At 47.6% G+C, this 27951-nt stretch overlaps 2 protein-coding genes across 4 annotated transcripts; one reads left to right on the top strand and one right to left on the bottom strand.

Annotated features, from left to right (window-relative positions):
• Window positions 1-362: 362 nt before the first annotated feature.
• Window positions 363-16067, top strand: KMT5A (lysine methyltransferase 5A). Of its 2 annotated transcripts, none has more exons than XM_078607450.1 (7): window positions 363-939; window positions 2614-2788; window positions 4587-4869; window positions 5547-5637; window positions 6798-6857; window positions 7582-7772; window positions 8252-16067. In XM_078607450.1, exons 1-7 carry the CDS (start codon window positions 634-636, stop codon window positions 8496-8498), a joined length of 1353 nt encoding a protein of 450 aa, XP_078463576.1. In that variant the 5' UTR covers window positions 363-633; the 3' UTR covers window positions 8499-16067. The 2 variants fall into 2 exon arrangements, with proteins under 2 accessions (XP_078463576.1, XP_078463578.1); XM_078607452.1 differs by having other exon boundaries at window positions 367-939; window positions 5550-5637.
• LOC144728136 (uncharacterized) lies at window positions 14816-23471 on the bottom strand. 2 transcript variants are annotated; one of them, XM_078607449.1, is made up of 3 exons: window positions 23321-23471; window positions 22457-22614; window positions 14816-21130 (listed from the first exon to the last, which is right to left on the bottom strand). In XM_078607449.1, exons 2-3 carry the CDS (start codon window positions 22470-22472, stop codon window positions 19254-19256), a joined length of 1893 nt encoding a protein of 630 aa, XP_078463575.1. In that variant the 5' UTR covers window positions 22473-22614; window positions 23321-23471; the 3' UTR covers window positions 14816-19253. The 2 variants fall into 2 exon arrangements, with proteins under 2 accessions (XP_078463575.1, XP_078463574.1); XM_078607448.1 differs by having other exon boundaries at window positions 22457-23471.
• Window positions 23472-27951: the final 4480 nt, after the last annotated feature.

The raw sequence follows: 27951 nt of genomic DNA, 5'->3' as shown, positions 1-27951 counted from the left end.
CTAGAGGTAGTCTAGGCCAGCACTGGATAGAGCGGGGCTCCTCGCCTCAGCTCTCTCCCCAGCGGTTGCAGGCGGAATGAGTGGAGGAGGTTGTGTGAGGGGTTAAAAAAATCTGGTGAGCATCGGAGTGTTAAAAATGGAAACATTACAGCAGTTATGACTTGAACCTATCTACGTGATTTTACCGAAAGACCCAAATAATATCACATTGTAAATGTTGTGGCTTTGCTCTCCAACACACTGCTGTGCTGTACTTGTAACGAATTGGCATGTTCTGTTTACGTGATAAACCTTTCTAATTGGCTGTGTCGGATGGTGGCGGGTTTAACGACACGTGTATATATTTACGTGATGTAACCCTGTTAAACAATCTGATTCGTTATTGAACGATAGTCTCATGAGAAGATCTCGATTGGTCAAACGGCATGTCACGTGTTCCACGGGGGCGTTGACGTTAAGGGTGGGAAACCGTTAAACGCTGCCGTTTCAAACACAAATAGCGGCCGCCTATTGGCTGAGCTGCTGGTCACGTGGGGAGGACAGTGGACAACTTTTCCAGGGGGGCGTGGAATAAAATGAGGCGTGGCCAATACTCGCGCATGCGCAGTGCGGCAGTAGCCGTGCCGTTCGAACATGTGCGACAATGGCCGAGGTGATGGCAACAGCAGCAGCAGGAACAACGGCAGCAGACGAGACAGAGGAGACAGGGGGAACCGCAGCGGCTCGGCGGCCACACCTACCGCCGTCGATCCTCCTCTCGTCGCGTCGTCGCCGCCGCCGCCAAGTTCACCCATCGCGGCTCCCCGGCTGCCGGAGAGGCCTAACCGTGTCGAAGCCTGCGAGCGCTGCCCAGCAGGGCGTGCTTTGGCCGGCGGGGCGCTAGGCGATAATAGTTCGGCGGTCGTACCGGGACCGGGACGACCACACGGACGGGCTCAGGTGATGATGATGATGGTGGCGGTTGGAGGGGATTGGAGGCGAGAGAATTGAGTTTGAGGATGCTGGCGAGGGGATGAATTGGCTTCTTCAATCGTTCGGGGAACGGTGGTGGTGTGGTTATAACAATCCCCATTGTGGTAGTCGTTATAACGCATATTCATTACCAGCGGCACGAGCAGCATCGGCGTTATCCTCCTCGTCAACAGCAGCGTCATCAGTATGGTTTCCGTAAAGGAGTCATCAGAGTACAGTACTTGAGTTAGAAGCATAATCATCGTCAACGGAAGCAGCGGTATTGTGATGACATCAGCGGCATCTAAACAATCGATCTTTAGTAATCGCCATCACAGCAGCATTAGAATTATAGCCACCGTCATGAGCATCATAATAATTACCATCGCAACCGTCCGCGTCAATACTCTAGTCATAATTGCCATATTCTCTGCATTGTAATGCGTTTCGGAAAGTTAACAAAACATACAAGGCACTTCTCAAACGTGTGGGCTCATGTCAAAGTTAAGCAAATCTAATAGCCCACTTATGCCTACCGTACTGGATTATAATACTGTACAGGGAAGAACGTGAGTCTTATATTACGGAGAAAATGGTACCGTAATAATCGTTAACGCAATTGGCGCACTCGCACGATCGTCAACTTGATATGAACCGGCCCTGCTACCCTCTTCCCCCCCCTTTACCAAACCCCACTGGCCAGAGAGATGAAGTATGGTTAAACTGACCGACACGGCTGAGTACACCTTAATCCAGTAGTGGACTGACATGTATGTGAATTGTGTTTTTTTTTAATTATCAACATATTGACGATACAAAAGTGAGTTTTGACGAGTCGGGTGATTGACAGCCGAAGAGGACTCGTCCGTGGAGATTGAGCGATAAGATCAGTTTGCGTGCAGGGAGTTTCTGAAATGGGTATGCCCACATTTAGTCGATCAGCGGATTGTGGGTGAGGGGGTAAAGTATAAGCACTCGCCTCTTCCAACCTGTGGCCAGCGTGGAAAAGTAGGCCATATACTCTTTAGAAGGGTCTTACGCTCCGTCTGCAGAGGTCCGTCTGCCAGCAGTATCATGAGCAATACATTGCAGGGCTGTACCATTACAAACGTGCATCTAATTTTGCGTGTGCACCAGAATCTGGGTTTTTTTCGGTGCGTATAAGTTGTATGTTATTGGTTTCGCGTCACTTTTGCATCCATTAGAGACCACTACATTTGGATTGGTAAAAAAAAGATAAAGTTCTTGAATCGAATTGTAATGATGAATCATATCCCAAGTGAATTGATGAGATGAAACCAAAGCTGAACATTGCTCGTGCGCTTGCACACGAGTATGTGCTATAAATCTCCATATTATAAGCCACTTTGTTGAGCTATCATTTGTGACCAGGTCGCTAAAAATAAGCTTATAGCTTAAGGGACCTTTTTCCTGGTAAGATAAAAACAACATTGCTTTATCTGTGCATTTTTAAAGTGATTTGTTTACATTTCCTATACTTTGCACTCCTATCGTGCTTTTGTATTGTTGTAACGTTCTGACCGGCCCCTACTGCACATCTGTGAAAATTAGTTTTGTAGCTCATCAGATTCCACCAGTATATACACAAATATTCTGAGTCTCTATCTGCCCCCTCCACCTCTTCCCCTTCACTGGTACAAGGAAAACGAGCGATTGCCCTGCTGGTGCCCGTCGTCCCGCACCTCGCACCAGCGCTCTCCGCTTCAGGAGGAGGGGAACGTGGCTGGAGGAGGAGCGGCAGTCGTTTCTCCCGTGTCCCATGTGTCGCCCGTTAAGATGGGAGGAGCTCCAAGGAGAGGGACCCGTCCGCACAGTGGTCAGGACCTTGATTGTCATTGTCAACCTTGGTGTATACATTGCTGGATGTAACAATCCACCCAGCTCCCAGTACATTAACTGATTTCATCGCTCCATCTTTGTCGGTGGATGTTCTCCGAGACGTGTTTCACCTGTGAATTTCTTTATTTAAGAATTGAGTCACATGACCTCTGTGATCTGATTGGAAATTGCCATCCCAGGTGCCCACTGCGGGGAGCTGCAATAGGGTAGGTTAATGTTTTGGCAGTGACAATAAGAAATTCTTTGGCATTGTCAGTGATAATTGTCCTCAAATTTCCTCCAGTGGATTGTGATCTTAAGAACCGTAGAATGGACAGACAAAAATACGGATATGAACCAGTGAGTGTGTTTGGAAATATTAATGTATTACGAATGTAAAGGAAACTGGCTAAATCCCCCATAGAAGGAAGTGTTTTAGTCGGCCTATATTCTACCGACTTGGGCCAGAAAAGTGGGGCTGGTGAGTGCAGAACCCTTGTCCTGGGACTCCCCCCACCCCCCCCATTCATTAACCCACACTGACCAGCTTGGTTAAGTATGGTGAGACAAAATGACAAAATACTCCCACAATCGATATGGTGTCAGGAGGTCGCTTTCCATTGGTGCATTTACAATGACATTAATTTTTTTTAAACCTTTATGCTGATGATACGGTTATTGTAAGAACCATTGGAAATGCACAACAGCAAATGATGGAGAACTTAATTCAGAGGGTTGCAAATTTGGGATCAAGATACACATGAGCAAACCAGAAGTTGCGTACATCAAGTTCGCTAAACACCAGAAAGTTTATTCTTTGGGTCTTTCGGTAAAGTCACGTAGATAGGTACAAATTAATAAAAATAATAACTTAAATAAAAAAACTACGATGTTTCGATCACAACACAAGTGATCGTCATCAGGGGGAACAAGGGGGAAAGCTGCTGAATGCAGACTGTTTTATAGGTTTCAAATGGGTGTAGTCCTAGGATCATGACCCTAGGGACTTACACCCATTTTAAACCTATAAAACAGTCTGCATTCAGCAGCTTTCCCCCTCCTGATGACGATCGCTTGGTGTTGTGATCGAAACGCCGTAGTTTTTTGTTTATTTTATATTTAATATTTTATTTGTACCTATCTACGTGACTTTACCGAAAGACCCAAAGAATATGAATTCCTGCAGTCACGAAAGCTTTAAGTCAAGTTTTAACCAGAGTTTCTGTCGGAGGGACAACTGGAAAACACATGTCAGTGCATATATACCTATGGCAGTTATTGTGTCGCACTTAGGCAGCCTCAAATGAGCAACTGGCGCAGTGTGTGTACACCAAAACTGAAACTTTTTATTATACCAAGTAAGGCCCACTGAGCTATATAGCTATTTTTCAAAAGTGACCTGGCCACAAATGATAGCTCACCGAAGTGGCTTATTGGGAATTGTATAGCAGCCAAATACTCTGAAAGCATTTTCATTCTAAATCTGGAGGCAAAATCCAGGAGGACCCAGAGAAAAATCCAGATGACCATGGGGAGAACATGCAAACTCCAAATATACAATATTCAGGATCGAACCCATACTTTCCTGTATACCAGTTGAGGTAGTTAACATCTCGCCACTGTCACTCTCTCACCACATCGGCATCACGGAGACAAAGGCATCCAGCTGGGCATGTCATTGCCTACACTTCATGTGCTATGCCGGCATTAATAGGTGTTCGCCAACATCACTTGCCCCGACAGTCTGTTTAAAGATGATACGGGGGATGTTTTGTCTTCGTGTCGTACCCGTGCAGGTAAGGGCAGCGGCAAGCCACGGACTGCGCCGCTGCTTGTTTCCTCCGCACTGCGGTCACCCCAGGCCTCCGCTTCCGCCACCGCCGTCAAGTCGCCTTCTTCGCCAGTGGGAAATGGCCTGCCCTTCACTATCCGGTCTTACACGACGGTGGGGTCGCCAGCCGCTGCTGCTACAGCTACTATTGGCTCGCCAACGATGACGTCGCCGCTTGCTACCGCAGCAGCAGGGAACTCTCTCCCGCGGAATAACGTGGGAGGGAGGCGGAGAAACAGGGCGAAGAGGTAAGGGGGCCCCCGGGGTGCTGCCCTGAGACCTGTGATAATTTACAACGTAAAAGGTAAAGGTTCAGCCCTGCAATTGCTTGCTCGCACCACTGATGAAAGATGGCCCTCCACTAGAGGGTGCTCTAGAGAACCACTTGAATGAGGCTATTTGGTCTACTCTTCCATGCTGGCCTGATATCTTGAAAGAGGTATTGATTTAATCAGAATGTATAACTTAATCAGTGTTAGTAGGGTTTCCAAGATGTGACGGGACAGAAGGAAGTGTCATCAGTTTACTGTCTGAGAAGATTGAAACGTACACACCAAATAGAGATCCCCACGCCACCAGAGAGGCCCCACAGACTTCTGCAGAGCCCTCGCAGACTCCTGCAGAGCCCCCAAAGACTTCTGCAGAGCCCCTACAGACTCCTGCAGAGCCCCCGCAGACTCCTGCATAGCTCCCACAGACTCCTGCAGAGCCCCTACAGACTCCTGCAGAGCCCCCGCAGACTCCTGCAAAGCTCCCACAGACTTCTGCAGAGCCCCCGCAGACTCCTGCAAAGCTCCCACAGACTTCTGCAGAGCCCCACAGACTTCAGCAGAAACCCACCGGCTTACTACGCCACTGCTTCCCACATGCACACCCACACAATTTACACATTTCGTTAATGCACATGCGTGTTGGTGTGTGCAAGCAGGCAGGACGCTGTGCTCGCTCACAATCGCAAGGTCACAGACTACTTTCCCGTCCGGCGAAGCCTACGACGGTGCAAGTCCCAGCTGCAGGTGCCTTTCTCTCTCTCCTCCCTATATAGCTCTGTGTGAGTCTCTGGAGATGTGTGAATCAGTAGATCACGAAAAGTTTGGTTCTCCTCCCTAGTCTGTAGGTATCTTTGGTGATGTATGTGAGTCCCAGTGAATTTGAGCCTGTGGGTCTCTGTTACTCTGGGTCTGTGTTTGAGCCTGTCTCTTAGTTTGTGTGTAACGTATCATTCAATAAATTAGTAATGTATTTGTCTATATATATGTTCAACTTCTTTCAGACCATAAATAGCCAACTGTGCTAATCGGAGGTGCAATGTCTTCACCATGAACACTTTTTTTCCTGCATTTGTCATTGGGGTGGTAATGTGTCCCAGCTGTTGTGCGTTCGCCACTTGTTACTGAGGTTCACGGTTCGAATCTAGCGGCCAGTTACTACTGCGGGTGTATTAACCATAAATATACTACGCGCAGTGTTACGTTCAAGTTCCTCTGGCGTCATTCACAAGTGGGATCATTGTGTGCCAGCCTCATCGTCAAAATTATAAAAAAAATGTTTCATAAACTTGCAAATCTATTTTGATTATACATATCAACCATTGACTTAAAGGATTCGTGACTGCAGGAATTCATATTCTTTTCACAAGTGATATTTATTATTATTATTTTTCTATCTACGTGGCTTTTCCGAAAGACCCAAATAATATATCAACCATTGCCACCTGCTGCAAAAAACTTGGCAGGATCCTCCTGAAAAATAGTTTGGAGACTAGGCAAGTCCTTCGTGGGTAATGGGCATAATAAATCGATATGGATCATGGGTCAGGTGTGGTTCATATATTACTTTTAAACCAAATGCATGGCTCTTGAACGTTGACCGCTTTACTTTTGACACAAGATGGGATGGTATATTTTGTGTTATCGGTCTCGTGTGTTCGTTTCCTCTCTCATTTGTATTGTCCGTATTTGCTGTCTCTTGTGCTCTCTCATTTGTATTGTTTCATTTGTTTTCTTGTATCGCCTGCCACATCTATTCTGCCTCATACATATAAATTGTTTTGTTTTTACCATTTTCTTCCATTTCTTTAATCTAGTTTGCATTGTCAATCCCTTAAGCTCTGTCTCGTTTGTATTGTCCTCGTTTGATCTGCATCAATCATTTAATTGCGTTTGTCATTTCACAGACGGAGGAGCAAATTAAAATTGACGACGCGATTCTGTGTGGAAAAGAGGAAGGCCTGGAGGTGCGTGCTAACTTAAGAGTACTTGTTCCAACAGCCCCGATGGCTAAATTGGGAATCTTTGTCATTGTTTGTGCATGCTTGTGTATACGTGCATCTGTGTGTCTGTTTGGGTGGGGAGCGGTAGTGTCGTTTTTGAGGCTGTGCTACGAACCTGGCGACCCAAGTTCGATTACCGCTCACAGCCTACACCAGTGAACAAATATCTGAACGAGTCCTGGGCCTCCCCTCGGTTGACTCGACCTCCAATGAGTACCTGGTGTAATGTGTACACATCGCCACTCGGGACACAGGCTGCTGGGCATGGTGCTGGCCACCCACCCCCTTGCGGGTCATGCAGGCTTTCAGCACTTGCCCCAAAAGTCTCTTAAGGCTGTATGGGGGATCTTTGTCTTTGGGGGAATCTTGTTTTTATTTTTCCATTGATAAAACGCGGCGAACGATTGCAGACCCTTCTGAATATGACAAGCATCGCTGCATCTTTGTGGAAAACTAACTGACGTCACTCGCAATTAATGCATAGATAGCCCCGAGCTCTGGCGCTGCATGGCCCCTAAGCAGATTCAGATGAAGTCAGTGAATCACAGTTTGGTTCCGGCTCTAAATGGCCAATGGAAAACCACCCGTACTGTGAGGGGGGCCCCGCTTTACCCCCCTTCCCACCCCGCTGGCTCTGCTGCGATGGTGCCCGTGTAAAATGGTTGTTTGTCTCTGTGTGCGTGATCAGGTGCGGGAGGTGCTGGGTAAGGGCCGTGGCGTGTTCGCCACCCGCTCGTTTGGACGGGGAGACTTTGTGGTCGAGTACTCGGGGGAACTCATCGGACTGACTGAAGCAAAGACGCGCGAAGTGAACTATGCCCGGGACCCCGATAAGGGCTGCTACATGTATTACTTCTGCTACCTCAACAAGACCTACTGGTGAGTGCGGAGTGCGTGGGGTGCCAGTTATCGCTTGGGGCGTGCCCTTTGATTGTTCAACATCTCGCCGCGCTGGCGAGATGTTACGAGATGTTAAATACCTCGCCTGGTATACAGGAGATTGTGGGTTCTATTCCTACCCTGACGATACCTGTATATTTGGAGTTTGCATGTTTCTTTACCTGTGGTCGTGAGGGGTTTTCTCCAGCTCCTCCAGTTTTTCCCTCCACATTTAGAATCCACATGCGTTTAGAGTATTTGGCTGTTATAAATTTCCACACGATCATAAGCCACTTTGTTGAGCTATCACATGTGGCCAGGTCGCTTCTGAAAAAGCTATATAGCTCAGTGGACCTTACCGGGTGAAATAAAAATAGATCATAGTTTTGAGATGAGATGTGGCGTAAGGCATTTATGCAAGTGCCGTAGGAATGCAAAGCTCGTCATTATTGTTTGTAACTTGTCGTTGTCGTCGTTAGTGTCGACGCCACAGCCGAGTCTGGCCGCCTGGGCCGCCTCTTGAACCACAGCAAGATGGGTAACTGCAGGACCAAGCTACACCTGGTTTGCTGCGGGGAGGGGGGCAGCCCGGAGAGGGGTCGCGGCGGCGTGCCCCGCCTCATCCTGGTGGCGTCGCGGAACATCGGCCTGGGCGAGGAGCTCATGTACGACTACGGCGATCGCAGCCGCGAGGCGCTCAACGCTCACCCCTGGCTTAAGAGCTAGCGGGGGGGGGGGGGGGTGGATGGGAGGGGAAGAGTGAACGGGTGAGTGAGTGACAGGGTTTGTGGACGGATGAGTGAGCAGGTGAGTGAATGCTCAGTGCTCACCTGTGGTTAAAGAGCTAGTGGTGGGGGGGTAGGAGGGGGAGAGTGAGCGCGTGAGTGACTGGCGAGTGAGTGTGCAACGCTCGCCCCTGGTTGAAGAGCTAGCGGCGGGAAGTTAGTGGGTTGGTGGGTGGATTCGAGGGAGAGTGAACGGGTGAGTCAGTGGTGAGTCAGCGCCTTGTATACAGGTCGTGGGTTTGATCCCACAATCTCAGGGCTCACCCTTGACTCAAGAGCTAGCAGGGGCAGGGGGAGAGTGGGTAGTTGATTGGACAGGTGACTGGGTAACAGTGGGTGGATAAGTGAATGGGTCAGTGTGAAAGGGGCGGATGAGTGGGTTGTGTGGTTGAGTAGGTAACTGAATGGGTCGGTGGGTAGATGGATTAGTGAGTTGGTGGATGAGTGAGTGGGTCAGTAAGTAGCGGGGTAAGTGAGAGTGAGCAGGTAAATCTGTTGAAGTGAGCAAGGGAGCAATAGGGTAAATGGGAGTGGCCACAAGTGAGGGCAATTCATGCTCACCCTTGTCTCATGGACTAGCAGGTGAGTGGAAGGGTGGGTTCGTGGGCGAGGCCAGTGAATGGATGATTGAGTGTAAGTGTACGTTTCTGTGAATATTAAACGCACAATGAATTTACATTTTAAACATTACAACTTGCTGTTGAACGTAACACACTGCACACCACGGTCGCATATGCATTGTTGGCAAGATACACAGTCAACTACACATCACATGTGTACGTCGCAACAGCAGCAACAGATGCCATTCTTCACGAAAGGACGGTGACATCTCCACGGTGCTTGTGCCATGCTATGTGCACATTGAGGCTATCACGTGTAGTGTCGAAAACTTGCTGGCAGGAGGTGATGTCGGGGTTGACTGAGATGACTGGCAGATGCTACCACCTGTCCACACTATGCCATGAAGACCAAGATCTCCCATTTTGCCTTAGCAGACTGTTGGGGCAAGTGCTATTTGCGAACACCTATTAAGGCCAACAGCACACTAGGGGGTGGGTTGCTAACACCACTCTGCCACCTTTGTCTCCTCGGTGCTGATCTTTACACATTGCACAAGGCAATCGTACAAAGGCTGAGTCGATCTAGGGGAGTCCCACGACCGGTTTAGATGTTCGTCACTGACCTTTGATTAGCAAGGTCTCGTGTATGGTGTGAAAGATGTTCAACATACATGTTAGCTGTGAGCAGGATTCGGACTTGGGTCTCCAGGTTGGGATCACGGCATGCTAATCACTGCGCCACCACTCCACTAGGCCGCACCTGCACACGTTGACCCCATCATACTCGGATGTGTCTTAACAGATGTGCTCAGCTGTGAGTGGCGGGCACGGTTGTGCGATTCTATGACCTCCTCCCAAGCCTTTGGGTCACTTGAGGATTGCGACGCAATATTGTTTAATATACGCGATGATGCCCGGGTTGCACGGACGGCCAAACTCAAGTCGACGCAAGTTGGTTACGAAAAATTGTAGCATAGATGGTCACTGATCGGTCACCAATGTTTGCAACAAATCGCTACGTGAAATTTCGTCCGGCACTCATTAATATATACACATTACTGGACATCTGTGAATAAAGCTTCATAGCTCATTAGATTCCTCCAGTCTAAATAAATATTCTTATTGTATCAGTTTCACTGTCAGGCGTATCATGCATTCGTCTACGGAGTGGGTGGGGAAAGTGCTGTCTGGTGTGGACCACTGGGGAAACAAAGGTGGCTGGGTGTGTCTTTAGCCATACCGCCTCAAGTGCCATACAATCCTTAATAGGTGCTCGCTAGCAGCGCTCGTTACAACAGTTTGTATGGCTATAACGAAGGTATTTGTGTACTCTGCGTGGACCAGATGTCGCTTGAAGGGATCTCGGAGGTCGTTCTCAACACGAAGGGATGCTCTGCGAGTAATCCCCAATGGAATTCTTCGTTTTATTACATGCCATTTAGCACAATGGATGTACAATTGCGGAGAAAATTGCAATCTTAAAAGGGACATTTCCTAGAATTTACACGTTTTGAAGGCGTTATCGTGTGAATTGGGGATGCATTTTTGCTCGGACCCCAACAGCCTTGTTTCTGAGCTTTTGGGAATTCGGGGCAGCCCATGAAGCGATATTGATACTGACGATTTGTACCCAGGTCCAAAGTGGCAGCCCAGCTCGATTTGACAAGAACGGGCACGGAAACTCCGTAGCTGGATGGCGGCAGCTTGTGTCTTGAGGAAACGTGGTTTCCAAGTATAAGGTCCAAAAATTGTCTTGCATATGGCTGGGGGGTAGGGAGTTGACTATATACCCCTTTGCCCCCACTCTCACAACCCCTTCAAGCAAAGGGGGGTTTGGGGCTGCAGGGGGTGGGAAGGTGCTTTTTCTCGGAACTCCCAAGGGGAGTGGAATCGGTAGTTTTGCTTATCGCCTCATTTGCTTGAACGTACATTTATGCCGACACAAGGTATTTTTCCACTGCACGATCCGAGCCACGCCGGACTTGTATCGAGCCAGCCCGGCTGGTGTGACTGGTTCCCCCCCCCCCCCCATTGCATAAAATATTATCTGTGTCGATGACGCCACACGCAGTGAAGGAGTCGAGGTGCGTGCGGGTTTATGACGCGTCTGTTGCACGCAACGAACGCGGCATGAGCCCCTGGTCCTGCTTGGCTACAGCCAGATGTAGTTGTCTTGACGGATATCCACGGTTTGGTTTCCAGCTCGGCTTTGGGGAAACAGCCAGTGGAAAATAACCTGATCCAGGCTCTGCTCGGACGTGTTGGTGGAAAGTGGCTGTGTTTGCTAACGTTCCAGGAACAACTACCTGAACTCTGTGATAAGTTATGGGATTTTGCGTTTTTGAAGCCACCGCGTTATTGTTGCGATTTGTAAAGCTTGCGATCACGTGTGAATGATGCAGCAATGGTTTTAAATCCTGCAGCTACTCGAGGCACTAGGTTTTCCACAATGGCCAAAATAATAAGATTTCCAGGAATGAATCTCAACGCAAAGATGGGGGATGGAGGGTGAATATATAATTGTAATAGGTTCTACTCGTTGCTAAGATTGAAATGATTTGTATGTTTTTAAGTAATACCTCTGGTGGCTGCAAGGGTAAGGGGAATTCTCTTCGGACAAACGTATAAGAGTGCAGCCCTCTGTCAATCCACTGCTGGATGAAAGCGTTGCTATTCCGCATAATTCAAAGTGGTAATTTGGTCATATCTCTCCATGCTGGTCCGTGCAGTTAGTAAAGGGGGTTGGTGAGGACAGAACCGCGAATTAAACTAACTCGCCGCCAATGGTCGCTGTGATTGTGAATCTAAACCCAGGTGCCCAGGTTGGTGGTGCGGTGCGCTACACCACCACCACTCTGCCCATTGACAGTTTATGAATGCATGCGATGTCACTATCGTGCTGCCGCGGTCTAAATGGTTGACACAACAGACTTGCAATCCAGAGGCGGATGGTTTGATTTGATCTCCCGGTGCAGCAGTTGAAATAATTGTGAAAGTATTCTAAATAAATCCCCCCCAACCGTATCTTTGCTGTCCGCCAAGTAGTATAAGTGGGTACACCACAGTCAACCAGTAGGTGTCCTGTGTGGTGGGGTAAATTGTGGGTACAGTGATCTCTTCGAAGACGTCTGGCAATGTGTAGGGTCGGCGGAGCTCCCTCTCGCGATGGCTCCTGCCAGCAGTGTTGTGAGCAAGTACTTTTAGGGCTGCTTGGTAGTTATAATATTTGATAATGATGCGTGGTTTTGGTCGTACGTGTGAGTCCAGACCATCGGTGCACCCACGACACTTGCCAGGAAGTTCGTTTGTTTTATCTAAATGAAGATTTAACTTCCCAAACGTGCTTTGATTATATATAATACTCTTTCAGCGTCGTGGAGATAATGAATTACTAAAATTACCCTAACTTTCTCATATATTGCTCTTAACGTAAACAAATAAACGTGTTTCGTAAACAACCCGACCGGTTGCACGGCATCCATTAGATCAGTAGCGTTGGTTCATTCCAAGCAAACTCTGGTAGTGTTTGCGACTGAACATTTGGCAGTTTACCAGCGTTGGTTCCAGCAAGCCTTACTGCTGATGAGATATTGCAATGTTGAAACCGGCCCAGAGTTTGCTTGTATTGAACCAATGCTGCTGATACGATGCACTCCCGGAAGGCCGTGTGGCCGATGGGTTGTGTAAAAGTTGTTTTTGTTACGTGGAGAGACCGATGTGGGAAAAGGGCGTATTTTATTTTGAGACGTATTTTAAAGCGTTAAGTGTTCAGCACGACAGCTTTTTTTTCATTAGGGTTGTTAACGTGTTTTAATTCAATGTTACAGAATCGATTATAGATTCCAAAAGTTTGATGATCGGATGATTGAATACGCTTTAGCCTTCAGTTAACATTGGAGGTGATTGTCGGGTGAACTTTGGGTCCCCGCTGTCAGTTCCCAAGCGCTTGGTTGACTGTATGCTCTCTTTTGTCTTATTAATAAGACATCCAACCGTGATATGAAATGTATTATCCGAAACCAATATTCGGCTTCGAGAGTATGACGTTTCCTATGTTACGTCACTTCTGTGCTAAACAATTACGTGGAAATTCTAAAGAATCCGACATTTTAAAATGGAACAAATCGGATTTCCACAATGTTCTATCCATAACTCATCCCGATTACATAATAAATGTGAAACAACTTCCCCTCAATCCACTGCTGGATAAAGGCCTTACCCCCACCTCGTGTCGGTCCTCTTGGGGCTTGTTTGACCATACTTCACAATGATCAGTGGGTTGGTGATGGTTGGTAAACCGATAATCAAGTTTTGGCATTATCAATGCTATCAATGTACAAAAATGGATATTAGCAATCCTATTTGTATTTCACATTACCTGGTTAACAACTTAATGCATTGTTTTGTTGGATTCTGCCATGGTGTAATGGCTTGTGTGCTAACTTGCAATTCAGAGGTCACTGGTTCGATCTTCAGGCGCGGCGGCAGAAACAATGGGGTACGTTTCTGAAATGACCCCCCACTGCCTCTGTCCACCATGTGATATAAAGGAGTACACCACAGATGTATGTATGTATTTGTACGTATGCATGGGGAGCGGAAGAGGTAGCGGTTCGCGCGCTACGCTCAACCTGGCGACCCGAGTTTGATTGCTGCTCACGGCCACTGCTAGTGACGATTATCTGAACCAGTTCTGGGCTTCCCCTAGGTCGACTTTGCGTCAAATGAGTACCTAGTGCGGTGTGTAAACGTCACTGGGGAGACAAAGGCGGACGAGCGTGGTGCTGGCCATCCACCCCTCGTGTGCGCCTTCATAGGTGCTCGTGAACAGCACTTGCCCCAACAGTCCGTTAAGGCTATACGGTATCTTTGTATGTTGAACTTCTTTCGCACCGTGCGTAGCCAACCATGCCAATCAGATAGTCATGTGGTGGGATAAAGTGTGAGTACTCCGATTTCTTCCAAGAAGTCTGGCCAGTGTGGAAGAGTAGGCAAATGTAGCACCTTCTAGAGGAGGTTCTCTGGTGTTTTCTCGTGGAGGCCCTTTTGCCAGCATTTATGTGACCAAGCAAATGCAGGACTGGCTTTACCTACATTGAAAACTAATTTCTAAATTGAAAACTCATTTCCTTATAACTGCTTTTTTTAATGTAGTGTCCTTCCGCACCTCCGATTTGCACGGTTGGCTACGTACGGTGCGAAAGAAGTCCACCCATACATACTTGTTTATCAATAATTTGTATTATTACAACATAGATGCGACATTTAAAACAATTGCAAGCTAGTTCTTGAAAGCTGGGTTTCCTTAATGCTATTTCGTCTACGTGATGCAGTACAGCCTCGCATTTCTGATTCGTGGGCATTGAGGTATCGGCCAATATGTGAAAGTGTCTTATATGTGAACATCCATACGAAACGACAGTTACACCGTGCGCGAATAGGCTACTGTGACAAAATAAAACAACCTATTTTAAACGTGGAAAATTAATTCGCTGTTATTTAGCAGGACGCGAATGTATGCGAGATTAAGAATATATATACATAACTGCATGTGAAGAGGTCTGGTATCTTAACATCTAATAAAACACTGCACTGGGTGTGTGCGGTTAATTGGTCGTCGGATATGCGACGTACTACATATACACACGAGGTGATAATTTATGCTTTGGAATTCCACATGCTTTTGGTGAGTTTGTTAAAAGGACAGACCACCAGTTACTTTTTGCAAAGTAGTACCACGCATTTTATTGACCTTCGAAGGGACGATGATGATGGTGGTGCCTTGATTTCATCACTGACCAGCAGTTGAACTCGCTACCCGAGTGTGCGGTCAATTGCTTTCGCAACTGGTGGTGGGGGCAGGGATAAGTCAGAGGTCGGGGTTAGACTTGAACTGTGTCAGGATTTTCAAAACTCACAACAAACCTTCGCGTTTCGCTCATTACACCACGTTACACGCTGCACGTGCGTGATCATTGGTGAACAAATCCCAAGTGACGTAGAGTGCCGCGGATGCAAAGTGGAGATCGAGGTTGCGTGCGTGAGATCTTGTGTCCCACGTGACGTAGAGAATTCCGATAAAAAAATAGAGATTGTGTGTACATGCCCCACAGTACATAGCTTTTATTATTCGTATCACGCTTGTTTACCCAGGAAGGCCTCTCGCGACTCTTGTTCAGGAGGGTCCTGCCAAGTTTTTGCAGTAGGGGGGGTGATTGCTTATGTATAATCCTAATTGAGTAATTTGCGGTCTTATTTTGTCGTTGCAAATTTGGACTGACGTCGGCACACAATGGCTGGTCGACACTTGCGAATGACGTCACGGAGTCAACGCGCACTGTGAAGCGGACGGCGCATATATTTCTTTTTATTACACACGCAATAATAATCATCAGGGCGTCCGCTGGATTGCAACTGTGAACCTATGCAACAGGCGACAGAACGCGCTATCTCGACGCCACGTCACCGCCGCCAGCTCTTGATTTCAACTTCTAAACCTTGTGCACACATTGCGTGTGCCCCACATGACGTTCAGAGATCGACAACTGAATTTAAATGGACGCGCTCTGTGCCACGTATGTGTTTAGCAAGCAAAAGGCGCGCGTGAAGTCCGTAACTTTGCATTAGAACGGGGAAGATTTGGTACGCCTGAAAAACGGTGGCGCTGTCCTGCTGCTGTTGGTGACGCGCGGAATGGATTTAGGGACAAAAAACCCCCTGCACTGACGGCATCGTCACAACCGTGGGGAGTCGTGGCTTCATTATGGCCGCTCTGCTCATGTATTCAATGGTGCTCTGGCCCACATTTGCCTGCTGAGGTTGAGTAACTTGTAACTAAATGATCACAGCGCGTGTCTGTCCGTCTGCCTGTGCTTAAGAGACCAGATGGGATCGAGATACGAAGCTGGGTGTTGTTTCCTCACGTTTGATAATAAATGTGGTGTTTTATATTTTTAAGTGGCTGGTGAGATTTTGTTCGTTAGTTTTGTTTGAGAATTTCTTTATCCCTTTCCTTCCCAGATTGTGCCACCAGTTATTAGTTTGGGGGGGGGGGAAATGCCGATATTACGGGATCAGCGGATAGTGCATTGTGGATGAATCGAGCTACCCGAGTTCGAGTCCTAGCCACAACTAACACCATGCAGTGGGTGAGGGATATCTGAACCGGTTTGAGGGCATCCGCCCCTTCAATCGGCACATTGACGAGCGTGGTGAAGTATTGTCACAAACCCCTATGATTGACGTAGTGCTGAAAGGCCCTCATCCAGTAGTGGATCGACACGAGCTGTAAGCTATCGACAGTATATCTGGGATAATTTGCCTCCTTTTCATAGTTGAATCCCAATTTACCATTTTCCTGTTTGAATAACTGTTAAACACACTGATAACTCTGGGTGGTTTTATTAGTTTATTAATATTTAGCCTTGAAGCATCTGTGGTATGACGGTTAGCACACTGGACTTGCAACCCAGAGGTCACCGGTTCGATTTGTGGCGCGATGGTTGAAACGATGGTACAAGTTTATGAAATCCCCTCCCACCCACTCGCCTCTGTCCACCCATCATTTCACCCAGCAGTCTAACTCAATGGGTAAACCGCAGTCGATCGGCAAGTCACGTGTGGTGGGGTAAAGTGTACCCCCACATATACTAAAACGCCTGGCCAAAGACCCTCTATAGTCGAGAGGAACTATCGGGCTTTTTGTCGTTGAGGCCTTTTTGCAAGCAGTGCCATAAGCAAGGAATTGCAGGGTTGCACCGTTGCCTTCGAATTACATCCAGCCAGAGCGGTTCACGTGGAAGAATAATCTTGATTTGAAGCTTTCGTGACTGCAGGAATCCATACTCTTTGGTTCTTTCGGTAAAGTCACATAGGTAGAAAAATAAAATAAAAATTATATATCACGACGTTTCGATCGCAACACAAGCGGTCGTCCTCAGGCGGAACAAAATATCCAGCAGTGGAACTGCTGAGCCAGGAAGAAATACAGTGAGTGCTTGTGTTGATCGAAACGTCGTGATATGAAATGTATTTATTTTTTCTACCTACGTGACTTTACCGAAAGAACCAAAGAGTATAAGCAGAATCATATTTATCCTTAAACAATCCGACGAGCTACGGAACTCTTTTTCAACGAGTTTTACTTCACCTGATTCCTCTTTGTCGTGGTCAAATCTTGTAATCTAAATTTCGTCCTTCCCGTTGTCCAATCAATTCCACATTTTGCACACACTCAGATCCGATGACAATGTATGCCTTGTCAAAATCGGCATCAATTAATTCGCTACTTGAAAGCAATTTACATTTTGTATGGACGCCTTATTATTTATATATATTTGTGTAGGTCAAAAACGCCATGGTCTCTAAACTGTGGAATCGACTAGCACAAAAATGAACCCGTAAAAACAAAGTTTTTCACTATAAATACTTTATATGCGTGGCATCGGTTTTATTTTATTATTCATTTCTGTTTTTCTTGAGTAAGAGTTACATTTTTATCACATTGGTATTTTAAATTAAATCTTAAATTATTTTTTTCCTAAAGTGGAAAATTTTTCAAAAAAAAATTTCACGAAAATAAATTGTCACGCACAACGAGTCTGTGTGCAAAATGTCAGCTCGATTGGATCACGGGAAGTGGGTTAAAACACGACCGAAAGATTTGCACGGTCGTAAGTGCGCAAGCAAGCAAGTGAACTTAATATAAAGGATTTAACAAGTAAACCCGTAAAAACAAAGTTTTTCACTATAAATCCTTTATATGCGTGGCGGCTAGAGTCCTCTCGTCCTCTGGCTTGAGATGGCTGCCACTTATGGGTCAGATGATTGTCTGCCACCATTAAGCAATTGGTAATTAAATATTTAATTTGTTTTCCCTAAACAGTGTAAAATTTAGGATTTTTTTTTCACGAAAATTAATTGTCACACACAACGAGTCTGTGTGGAAAATGTCAGCTCGATTGGATCACGGGAAGTGGGTTAAAAAACGAGCGAAAGATTTGCACGGTCCTAAGCAAGCAAGCGAACTTAATATAAAGGATTTTAAAATATATTCGCCTGTGGAGGACGCGGGGATCGATCCCGCGACCTTTGGCATGGGAAGCGAGGGCGCTACCAACTGCGCTACTCCGCCACGGCCTGTGGAGGGGTTACGCTCTGAGCTCTTACACTCTGACGTTCAGCCAAAGCCATGAATGCGTTCTATTTGAATATATGTAAAATAAAAAAATTTTGCCTAAAAAGTGTAAAATTTTGGGAATTTTTTTTCACGAACAATAATTGTCTGGCACAACGAGTTTGTGTGGAAAATGTCAGCTCGATTGGATCACGGGAAGTGGGTTAAAAAACGACCGAAAGATTTGCACGGTCCTAAGCAAGCAAGCAAGCACGCAAGCAAGCAAGCAAGCACGCGAACTTAATATAAAGGATTTAAAAAGCAGGCGCCGCGTGTCTCAGGCGCCATTGACGTACTTCTCGACTGTGAGTTAAACGAAGTTGTTAATACAACCGTTGTTTTTATAGCAGACTATTGAACGAGTTTCACGTTATGGGGTTTGAGTACACATTAAAGTCTACGCACAGAAATGTGCAAACGTGCACACACATGACAACACGCGTGCTATAACACCTACGCGTGCTAAGCGCACTGATGCACATCATAATGCTACGTTGTTTTAGATTAGCACGGTTGGCTACGTACCGTGCAAAAGAAGTTCAACATACAGATTGACAAGAAAAACATGCGTGTGCGTGGAGTCTCACGCTTCCCCACGTGCGTTTGGACTCATTTCCTATTAGATATATACTGTTTCCTTGGGGTAACTACTGAAAAAAATGCTATTTACTAATAGTCGTTGGAAAACGTTCCAAAAACATTGCTAATGATGGTAAGTGTGGTGTTGGTGAGCTGTGTGGTTAGTTTAGCATTTATATTGGTGAACTGGTGGTGGTTGAGTCTCAGCGATTGGTTTTAGGAGTATGGTGAATGGATGATGACAGAGTGACTGACGATAATTGTTTTATTCCAACATCATAACGACAGCAATCTCTGCATGATCCACCAACCCTTTTCTTTATGCTCACCGATACCCCCCCCCCCAACAACCCTAAAACCTCTTCGCACCCTCTACACTTTTCTACTCAATGTGGTCCTCTCCGCGACCTCTCGAGAACCTATCTGTCCATTCTGACCCCACATTGACCCCGCCACAGTCTGGCCGATCGAGCAAACTGACCCCAATGGACCCCGCGAACCCCTGCCGTGCTGCATAGTGCAACCCTGCCCCGTATCGCCAGACGTCTTCGTCCGGCGCCACGAGCCTCGTGTCAATTGCCGGCAGCGTGCTCTGCGCCACGTCCTGCTCCTTGGATGACCAAGCGAATTCCATGTTGGCTTCGGCGCATGGGCCCCGCTCCACGTGGCCATCTGACCAGGAAGGTGGTAGCTCGAGTCCCTGTGTGGACGGGAAGCTGCAGACGGTGGGCGGCGGCTCCTTCCAGCGGCCCTCATGTGCGCGTAGACGGCCCGTGTCCGGCTCGATCGGGGTCTGGTGGACTTTGAGGGCGAGGTGTTTGCCCCTCTCGAAGAAGGCCACTCCCGTAAGGACGCAGCCCGGGTCGACTCTCACATCCTGGAGGTCGATGGTCGCTCTCCTTTGCTCGCGAGAGACGGAATAAGTTTGCGCCAAGGTCGCTTCGGTTCCATTCCATTGTATGTGCTCATTCGCATCATCGGATCGACTCCTGGTTTCAAAATTAGTTCCACGACTGCCAGTTGCCCGTCTCCATCGTGGCTCTGAAGGTTCAGCATGTCCGAAAGGTCGAGATCGGCCCTGTCTGACCTCCAGCCGGACTCGTGTCCTGCTTCCTCGCTCATCCATCAAGGTGGAGGCCTGCATGGCCACCCCGGTCACCACCATCCCTCGTTCTGTGTCGCTTCGCACCTCCCCAAGGTCGAACTCGGCCGTATTCCTCCACGGATCCTCGCAGATGCAGAAGCAGGGACGGCATCGCCAGAACCACCTCGTGTAGGCATAGTCACCAGCAAAGCTGCCACCGCCACTCACTTCTTCCCACGTAGGTAGCCGCACCGTCTTCTGACCCCACCTCTCGGCCGCAGACTCCTTTGGACCCCAGATGTTCCCCATGGCCAGTATTCGCCGCCAGTCCCCACTGGGGGCCAGGTTGAGACCAACGTAGTCCCAGGAATCCTGGCACTCGAGCAGAATGCCTTCGCAGTGTCGCGCGCGTGGCTGGGCAGGGGGTAGCACTTGCCTGTGTGAAGTCTCGCACGTGCCCATGCAAGAGCCGTCTCCGAGCCGTGCCTCGCTCAACTGGATGCCTTGGAAGACTGTGAACAGCGTGTGTGTCTTATCGCTATTTCCATTACCGCTACTATCAACACCACGACCACTACCGTCACCGCACGCAAGGACCCGGTCGTCGGCCGAGCGGGCGGCGCTGCGCAGGGCCGTCTCCTGCTGAGCAGTGTGTCCCTCGAACAGCTCGAGCTTTCTCAACATTTCTGCCGTAAAGTTGGCCGCCGAAGCCGCCCCCGCGAGGTTGTAGGCCGCCATGAGTGCCTCGAGTGCCTGCAGGCGGGCACCCTGGACAAGCACATGCAGGGAGGCCACGGCACCCAGTCGCGACGTCCCCGCGTGGCACAGGATCCCTTCGTTTCTATGCGCCACGAGGGAGTGCGCGTACGCCGCGTACAGCGCACGGCCGCCGGCATCGCCGCCGCCGCCGGCATCGCTGTCCAGAATGAGCGCGTTGAGATCCAGAAGGGCTGCGAAGATGCCCGACGTGGGGTCGATCGCGTTGGTTGCCCAGGTCTCGGCGGAGCGGGGGTGCAGGGCGCCACCAGCACCCTGCAGCTCCGCGAGAGGGTGGTGAAACACACGCAGGCGGGAGAGCAGAGAGCGCAGCGTGGCGCGCACGTGGAGCCACTCCCCGTGCGCCTCCACGCGCTCCAGCAGTGATGGCAGGGACAGCAGGGAGTGCCGTATGAAGCCTGTCGACAATCGATGCGAGTCCGTTATAAACGCAAAGGTGTGAGGTTTGTACTCCATCACGTGGACGATATAGCATCAAGGAAACCCACCTTTCAAGAACTAGCTTGCAATTGTTTTCAACATCACGTATATGTTGTAATCATACAAATTACTGATAAACAGGTATGTATGATCAACTTATTTGGCACTTTACATCGCCAACCATGCTAATAGGAGGTGCGGGGGGAGAACAAACTAAACACAAAAAACTTCTAAAGAAATTAGTTTTCAATCTGGAAATGAATTTTTAATTTAGGTAAAGGTGCGGCCCTGCAATTCCTTGCTCATGCCACTGCTGCTGCAAGGGTCTCCTCCACTCAAGGTAAAGATCCTCTGGAATAGATGGCAGTAACAGCACTTCACCCTAACCACATAGGACCTGCCGTCGAGGACAGAGGCAACCAGCACGGTTGGCTATTTACGGTGCAAAAGAAGTTCAACATACAACAAAATTAATTCTCAAACATCGCACCAGGAGATCTAATCTATCCAGCGACCTCCTGATTACAAGTCCAGCGTGACAACCATTACACTGGCAGCATCAGCACATATTGAGGATCGGGCTATAACAACAACACAGTTTGACGTCTCTACCCGGTTTTATCATTTGGCTTTGCAGTCTAAATGAGATTCTGGCTGAATTTTGTGACCTCGGAACATCTATTAGTCTCTCTATACTAAATAGGCTTGCCTGAAGTGGTGCAGAAAATGAGTGTTTAGTGGGTTCAATATCTCTTTATTTATAACTTTTTGGTGATATTTGAAATATAATTTAGTGCAGGAAATAAGCATTTAAGTATAAAATGAGCAACAGTATGCTTACCGTGGACCATGTATATCATATGGTAGCGTCACCATATCGCGGCAGCCCTAATTGATACAGATATCTCTATGAAGAAGGGTACTGGCGAGAAGCGATGTACGCACACACAAGGAGATGGCGAGACAAATAACTGAGGGTATGCGGCCACGTTCTGTATCATTAGCGCATATTGTATCGTACCGTTCAGCCGCGCAGCTAAAAAAGTAGTTATTTGTCTACTAAGAAACTGTTATAACGGTGCGCATTCCACATTGTGTGAAAAGCGTTCCCTAATGGAAGAACCACATGTAGTGAAAACGCGTGTGAACACACGTTAAGCGAGGACTCACCTACCCACTGTATATATTATGAGACCATATTTGTAGAACTTTATTGACCCACCGGGTATCCGTTTACGGGTGCGTCTTTACTTTTTGTCACGTCTTATTAATCTGGTGAACACGATGAATGATGTCACACGTACCTGCGGAACCTCTCATCTCTTGCGCGAAATTGCGCCATTCCTGCTGCCACCGGTCGGCCCGCGGGTCTTCGTACGCGAACTTGATGGCGTAGCCAACGACCGTCCTCGCCAGCCCGAGAACGTCGAATTTAAACGGCCACACCTGGCGTTTGGATCGCCTGAAGTGAGCCAAGTCACGTGGCGTCGGGAAAACGGAGGAAGATGAGAAGGGAGAGGAAGAGTTGGGAGAGAAGGAGGAAGAGGTGAGTGAGCGGGGAGGATGAGATAAAACGGATGCGTGGAATGCGATGAAGATGATGAAGATAATTTTGTTGATGGTGGACACAGAAGGTAGTATCGGAATAGAGGAGTAAGCCATTGTGAACAAACTGGACTGCACGGTTGTTAGGCAATGTGTGCGTCGTAATGTTCTCAACAATACAGAATAATAATAAAATAAAACAAATGTATGGCAGCCAGACTGTGGTTAAATATTAATAAAGAAAAATAATCACTGTTCTTGCGACACAGATAAACAAAAAACAGGCAACTCTGCAATATCTGGCTCACGCCACTGTTGGCAGAAAGGCCTCCACTAGCGAGAATTATAGAGGACCCCTCTGAAGGGCATTTGGCCTACTCTTCCACGCTGGTCCTAAAGAAGTAGTAAATACCCACACACTTTTACCCCACCACCTGCTGCCAGTCGACTTACTCGTGTCGCAATTTATGTATTCTCTTAGTCCATGGGCCAGAGTGGAAATTGGTACCGAATAAGGTAGCAATTGTTTGGTACCAAATACGGTAGGAGAAACGTTTACCATATACACAGATCCCCCGTATAGCCTTACACAAGCTGTTGAGGCAAGTCATATAAGTGAGCACCTATGAGGGCCGGCACGGCATGCGAGGGGATGGTGTGGCCAGCACAAGTTAAGACATTCTTCACTGACAGCCGTTGAGTGGGAATCGAACTCAGGTCACGGGGTTTGTTGTCCAGTGTGCTAACCACTGCGCCACCGTTCCCCAGATGGCGCGCACAAAGTCAAAGACATGTTCAAAATTTAACTTTTTTGCTGGTAAATAAATATTTTATCTGAGCCCACACAACACGTGTGCACATCACATCTGCATGGCTCCAAAACCGCAAAAAGCAGAACTTCCCAAATTACCCAATAGATGAAAAAAATATTTTAAAAACATAACTAGAGAGTGGGGGTAGCGGTGGCGCAGTGGTTTACGCACTTCCCTATGGACCAGGCTAGATGAGTTCGATTCCCGGTCACGATCTAAGTCATTATTGGGGAGCGAACTATATCTGAACCAGTCCTTCACCCTTTACCAGCGTGGTGAAGTATGGTCAAACAAACACCCCATCCCCAATTTCCAACATGGCATGGGGAAGCCTTCATCCAACAGTCGATTGGAAATGGGCTGTGAGTTATTACTATTATTGAGAGATGCATGCTTGTGTAGTGTGACATACACGGAGGCGCACACTATAAGTTGGAGACAACACGTTAAATAAACAACTATGAACACTTATTCTTTGGGTCTTTCGGTAAAATCACGTTACATGACATTACCGAAAGACAAAAAGTTTTAAGACGTGACGAGTGCACGAACCAGCGCCTGCGACTAAATTGGATGCGAACACTTTGTGGGGTCTTTACCTCAACAATTTCCACGGGACCCCGCCAGGGTTTATATAGCTTAGGGCAGGGGTGTCCAAACTTTTTGCAAAGTGGGCCAAATTTGATAAAGTGAAGATGCCCGGGGGCCAATAGTTCCTTCTGACATTTTTTTAACCAAGTTACATGAAAATACACACTGTTATGAAACAATTTTCACTGTCACAATTACCTTTATTTTTCAAATGACAATGTAACCAAATATAAGCCACTTAGGCAGACGTGAACAACTCTAAAAACACAATTCTGCCTTTCATTCAGTCAGATAACATTGAACAAACTGTATAGAATACCTTAAATTTCCATGAGTTAAATAGCTTTGCCTCATGAACATTTTAAACAGGAGTTATAAGTAATGCAAAGTGGTCTGTTATCATTAAACTTTAAAACAAGTGAATTTTGCCCTTTTACAAGATCTTTCAGAAAGCAATAGTTTGTGTCACATTTACAGGTACATAACATCAACAGTTATAACCAAATCTTATTCAAGAGTTTAATAAAACAAGTGCCATAAGTCCAAGTGTATTAGTGTGCTTTAGGCTTTTCACTGTTAATAGTGACATATGTTACCGTTCAAAACACTCAATTTCAGATTGATCAAGGAACAGATAACTTTCTGACACTAATGAGAAGGGTGATACAGAGATATAGATTTCAGTAAAGAGACCAGGTCTGGCTTGAGGGCAGTGGTTGAGATGCGTAAAATGTCACGCAAGTGGGAGTCACTCATCCTTGATCTCAATCGGTTCTTGTTTAAGTTCATGACTGAGAATGTTTGCTCACACAAATATGTGGAGCCGAAAAAGCTCAGCATTTTCTTAGCGAATGACCGCATTTCTGGAAACCTGCTTTTGTCCAGCTGCCGGTAAAAGTCAACAAGAGAACACTGCTGGTGTTTTCCGCGGCACTCATCGTCACACTGCAGCTCAATGAGCTCCAGCTGCAGCTGTGGAGGAGCATCATCAGGGTCCACGGAGAAGGGAGAAGAGAAAAGCAACATGTCCTTTTCAATAACTGCAAAGTCCCGAAAGCGTTTGTTAAATTCCACAGAAAGAGATGCGATAGCTGTTGCATAACTCTTCATTTGCACACCGATGTTGTCCTGTGGGAAACTGTCAATGACCTCTTTCAAAGCTGGGAAGTGCGCGGTGCAGGGCTCTGTTTGGGACAAGTGTCTTTGGAAAAGTTGCAGTTTGGTTCCAAAGGCCTTGATGTGAGTGTATAGCTGGCTCACCACTGCATTTTTTCCTTGAAGATTAACATTCAGCGAATTCAGATGCTTCGTTATGTCAACCAAAAAAGCCAGATTTGCCAGCCATACAGGATCGGACAGTTCTTCCATTGGTTGTCCCTTCTCACCCAAAAAATGTCCAATTTCCTCTTTGAGAGAGAAAAATTGCTGCAGTGCGGACCCCCGACTTAGCCACCTCACATCGTGATATATTACGTCACCGTATTCAGCCTGGATGTCACGCAAGAACTGCTGAAACTGTCGGTGGTATAGAGCTTTAGAGCGAATAGAATTGATTGCCTTTGCCACTGGTTTCATAACATTGTCAAATTTGAGATGTTTGGCGCAGAGAGCCTGCTGGTGAATGATACAGTGAAGTTTAATAGCGTTACCTGCTTCTTCGTTGACTTTATTACAGATCAGTGTGGACAATCCACTTCACTCACCAGCCATGGCAGGCGCACCATCGGTAATGATCCCAGAAACTTTACTCCATGGTAGTTTCATATCATCAACAGCTTCACAAACAGAAACGAATACATCTGTTCCTCTGGTTTGCCCTTTAAGGCTTTTGAGGTCAAGCAGCTCCTCTGTCACGTTCATGTTGTCATCAACTCATCTTTAAAAAATAAGTAGTTGTGCAGTGTCAGATGCATCGGTGCTTTCATCGCAGGCTAATGAGAAATAATCAAAAGCCACTCCCCTGTCCCCCAGTTGTCTGAATATCTGACGATATGTCCTCAACTCTCCGTGCCACAGTGTGGCGTGCCAGGCAAACATTAATAAATTCTTGCTTCTTCTCGGGGCAAATGTTCTCCACCATTTTCATGACACAGTCTTTGATAAACGCACCTTCAGTAAAATGTTTGCCATGTTTAGCTATTAACATGGCCACTTCGTAGCTGGCTTTGGTGATGTTTTCCTTTGACTCACAGGCCCGCGTGAAGAATCGCTGTTGCAATGCCAGAGCAGCTTGGAGTTGCTTCACTTTTTCAGCGCGGTTACTCCCTGTTAGCTTGTCGTATGTTGTAGCATGTTTAGTCTCGTAGTGTCTCTACGTTGAAATACTTAAACAAGGCAACCGTCTCTTTACAAATTAGACAAACACAATTGCCTCGATTTTCAGTGAAGAAGTATTGTAATTCCCACCGCTCCTGAAAGCGGCGGCCCTCACTGTCAACTTTTCTCTTTTTTTTTGCAGTCGCCATGGCAGAAATTATTCGAGAAGGGTTCGCGGCACGGAAGCAGAGCCAGATAGCATTAGAATGGTGCTGCCACCGTGTGGTGAAAGGAGGAATTACATCTTTAAAATTGTATGATTTATTTATTCTGACAGAGCTAGCGAGCCATAAATAACACATTATAAGACCGAAGCTGCGGGCCGTATGAAATCTGACCGCGGGCCGTGTTTGGCCCGCGGGCCGGACTTTGGACATGCCTGGCTTAGGGGGTGTCCCCACGGGGACCTGGGGGCAGTGAAGCCATGCCCTTTCCCCTACTACCCATTTGGTCCCCGTTACCCAGGTCCCCACCCGCCGCTCGTTAACAGCCTGTTTTAAAGCCGAATTACCTTGGGAGGCCTCCCTAAAACGTACAGGGTCGGGCATTTTCTTATGAGCCAGATCCGGATTCATCTGGACATCAATAGGCGGATCTTGCTCCCTCCCGTACATGAGAAAAAACGGTGAGTAGCCGGTGGACGCATGAGGGGGCAATCTATAAGCGGCAAGAACACCCGGGACATGCAGGTCCCAGTCGGTTTGTTCCTCATTGACCTGCTGACATAGCATGGATGTCAGGGTCCTATGTAGGCGCTCCACCATGCCGTCGGTCTGCGGGTGATAGGGCGAGGTGTGGATCTTTTTGGTGCCCAACAAGTCACACACCTCCTTGCGCGGCTTAGATGAAAAATTTCTGCCCTGATCCGTGAGCAGGCATTCCGGGGCTCCCTTATCCAAAATGTACCCATGGAGAAAAGCGTCCATGATTGTCGCAGCCGACTGGTCCGGCACCGACCAGGCCATCAGCCACCGAGAAAGGTACTCCACACCCACCAGCAAATACTTGTTTCCCCGTGGGGTGGTGGGGAAGGGACCGAGCATATCAACCGCAGCCAGCTCATTCGCAGCACATTCTGAACGGCAGCAGCCATGCCAGACCAGAAAAAGTTAAGGTGAAGGGTGGACAGGGTCTTTTTGACCCCCAAATGCATAATGCGTTCGTGCGTTGCCCAAATAAACTTGCTCCGCAGGATGGTGAAAACGACCACATTGTCCTTTTGTAATTGAGCGTCCCATCGCATCAGGAGGCCCCTTCACAGGATCATTGTGGATAACACTTGTCGGCTCTCGCCCTCCACGGAGTCACAAACACGGCGCCTAATGGTGAGCAAGCAGGTGTCCTCCGCCTGTAGTCACCCCCACTCAGTGTTGGTGAGACCGAGCGTGTCGTCACGCATGTCCGTTGCGTCTGTGTGTGCGACATCGGCTGCAACGACAACCATACGGGCCTACACCGTCCCGCGCCCGAAATGCACGCGCACTTGTCACCGGGTGGTAAACGTGACAATTCGTCAGCGTTGGTGTGGCGGACAC

The sequence above is a fragment of the Lampetra planeri genome, chromosome 27, assembly GCF_965212315.1.
Source record: "Lampetra planeri chromosome 27, kcLamPlan1.2.h2, whole genome shotgun sequence".
Taxonomy (NCBI): domain Eukaryota; kingdom Metazoa; phylum Chordata; class Hyperoartia; order Petromyzontiformes; family Petromyzontidae; genus Lampetra; species Lampetra planeri.
The sequence above is the reverse complement of the archived record's forward strand: the minus strand, read 5'-3'. Positions and strand labels throughout refer to the sequence as shown.